Source organism: Triticum aestivum, chromosome 3D, assembly GCF_018294505.1.
Source record: "Triticum aestivum cultivar Chinese Spring chromosome 3D, IWGSC CS RefSeq v2.1, whole genome shotgun sequence".
NCBI classification, from domain to species: domain Eukaryota; kingdom Viridiplantae; phylum Streptophyta; class Magnoliopsida; order Poales; family Poaceae; genus Triticum; species Triticum aestivum.
In genome coordinates, this window is record NC_057802.1 from 79,497,176 (window position 1) to 79,499,467 (window position 2,292).

Consider the following 2,292-nt stretch of genomic DNA (forward strand, 5'->3'; position numbering starts at 1 on the left):
AGCTGCTGGGCATGGCTGCAAGCAACTGGATAGAGCTAGGAAAGCGACGCCCCACCACCTTTTGACCCCGACGGCTCGACGTAGGACCGACCTCGCCCCCGTCCTCCGGGCAGAGCAACTGCAGAAGCCACGGTCAGCTTCCATCCGACTCTCATCCTCGTCACCGCCAAGAGCCTACGCTAACTCCAGCACCAACAGCATAAACCCTATAAATACCACGCGCGTCCGCCCCCTTCAATGCCAAGTCAAGCAAACAAATCCAAACCAAGCCAAGCAAGGAGCGCTGCCAAGCAAGCTTACTAAGACTGTCTACTCCGTCTGCATCCAGCATCCACCGGTCACTTTTCTCTCTCACCAATGGCGGCCGTGAACAAGTCCGTCGACCGGCTGGTGCAACGCCTGGTGGCGCCGTCCGAGTCCACGCCGGTCGGTCCGCTCCGCCTGTCCTGGCTTGATCGGTACCCCACCCAGATGGCGCTCATCGAGTCGCTCCACGTCTTCAAGCCGGCTCTTGACCGGCATTTTGACGGCGGCGACGACGCTGGCCCGGCGAGGACCATCGAGCGGGCTATGGCGCAGGCCCTGGTGCAGTACTACCCGCTCGCGGGACGCCTGGGGTTCACGGAGGAAGGTGGGCTGCTGCAGGTCGACTGCGGCGGCGAGGGCAGCGGCGTCTGGTTCACGGAGGCCGCGGCCGGTTGCGCGCTCGAGGACGTGGAGTACCTGGAGCACCCCATGATGATAGCCAAGGACGAGCTGCTCCCGCCCACGCCCGCCCAGGAGGAGGACGAGCGCAAGCTTGTCCTGCTCGTCCAGGTTACCACCTTCGCCTGCGGCGGCTTTGTCGTCGGCTTCCGCTTCAGCCACGCCGTCTCCGACGGCCCCGGCGCCGCGCAGTTCATGGCCGCGGTGGGGGAGCTCGCCCGCGGCAGCACAGTAGAAAGCCTGGCGGTGGAGCCGCAGTGGGGCCGTGAGGCCATCCCGGACCCGGCCGGCGCCGTCGTCGGCAGCCTGCCGAGCCCTGCGGGCGCCAAGCGGCTCGAGTACCTCGCCATGGACATCTCCGCGGACTACATCAACCACTTCAAGTCGCAGTACAACACGGAGCACGGCGGCTCGTGGTGTTCGGCGTTTGAGGTGCTGGTGGCCAAAGCGTGGCAGAGCCGCACGCGCGCGGCGGGGTTCGAACCGGACTCCACCGTCCACCTCTGCTTCGCCATGAACGCCCGGCCCCTGTTGCACGCCTCGCTCCCGCGCGGCAGCGTAGGCTTCTACGGCAACTGCTACTACATCATGCGCGTCTCGGCGCTCGCGGGCAAGGTGTCCGGCTCCTCGATCCCCGACGTGGTGAAGATCATAAAGGACGGGAAGAGGCGGATGCCGTCAGAGTTCGCACGGTGGGCGAGCGGGGAGGCCGGCGCCGACGGCGGCGAGGACCCGTACCAGATCACGTCGGACTACCGGACGCTGCTGGTATCGGACTGGACGCGGCTCGGGTTCGCGGAGGTGGACTACGGCTGGGGTCCGCCGGCGCACGTCGTGCCCCTGACGAACCTGGACTACATCGCGACGTGCATCCTGGTGAAGCCGTGGGCGCACAAGCCCGGGGCGCGGCTCATCACCCAGTGCGTCACGCCCGACCGTGTCGCCGCCTTCCACCAAGGAATGCTCGACATGAACTGACCGGAGCTGACTGGAGCGGAAGAAGAAGTGAAGCCGAAGGCAAAAGGATGCGTACGTAGGTCTAAGCATTACTCGTGATTAGACATATACTATATGGTTGCTTTGGATTGGTTGATGGGATGGATTGATTCATGGTGTGTAGTCTCACTGAAAATGAGCTTTGATCCTGACTTTGAGGAGTCGATCAGGACTTGTGCAAGTTGCAAGTTGCTCAATAAAATGAACCAATTTTTCTTAAGTATCATGTGCTTATCTCCATATCAAGGTGTCTAATTAAGAGTTTATTCTTTACAAATAAGCATCGGTGCTTAGGCAAAAATCAGCATCCCCTCTAAGCGCCAGTATAAGGCGGTTCACCAAATGTCCCCCAGATGTCTGGATCGCACAGTTCGGACATTTTTTGCCGTACAACGCGCAGGCATCAATTTTGTTCGGAAGAAGGAAATCCACAAACCGGAACCAAATGTAGGGAAGGTTTGCGGACGTTCGGACCTCCACCACGTACGCCTCTGAAAACGTGGGCCCACATACAATACCCTTGCTCCAGTCTCCGTGACGCATTCATGCCGGTCAGAGCGGGCGTGGCCGAGCCGAACGAGACGACGTGAT

At 61.4% G+C, this 2,292-nt stretch overlaps 1 protein-coding gene across 1 annotated transcript; it reads left to right on the top strand.

Annotated features, from left to right (window-relative positions):
- The first annotated feature begins 221 nt into the window (after positions 1-221).
- On the top strand, positions 222-1,921 carry LOC123077536 (acyl transferase 7-like). Its single transcript, XM_044499816.1, has one exon. It carries the CDS (start codon positions 358-360, stop codon positions 1,681-1,683), a length of 1,326 nt encoding a protein of 441 aa, XP_044355751.1. The 5' UTR covers positions 222-357; the 3' UTR covers positions 1,684-1,921.
- Positions 1,922-2,292: the final 371 nt, after the last annotated feature.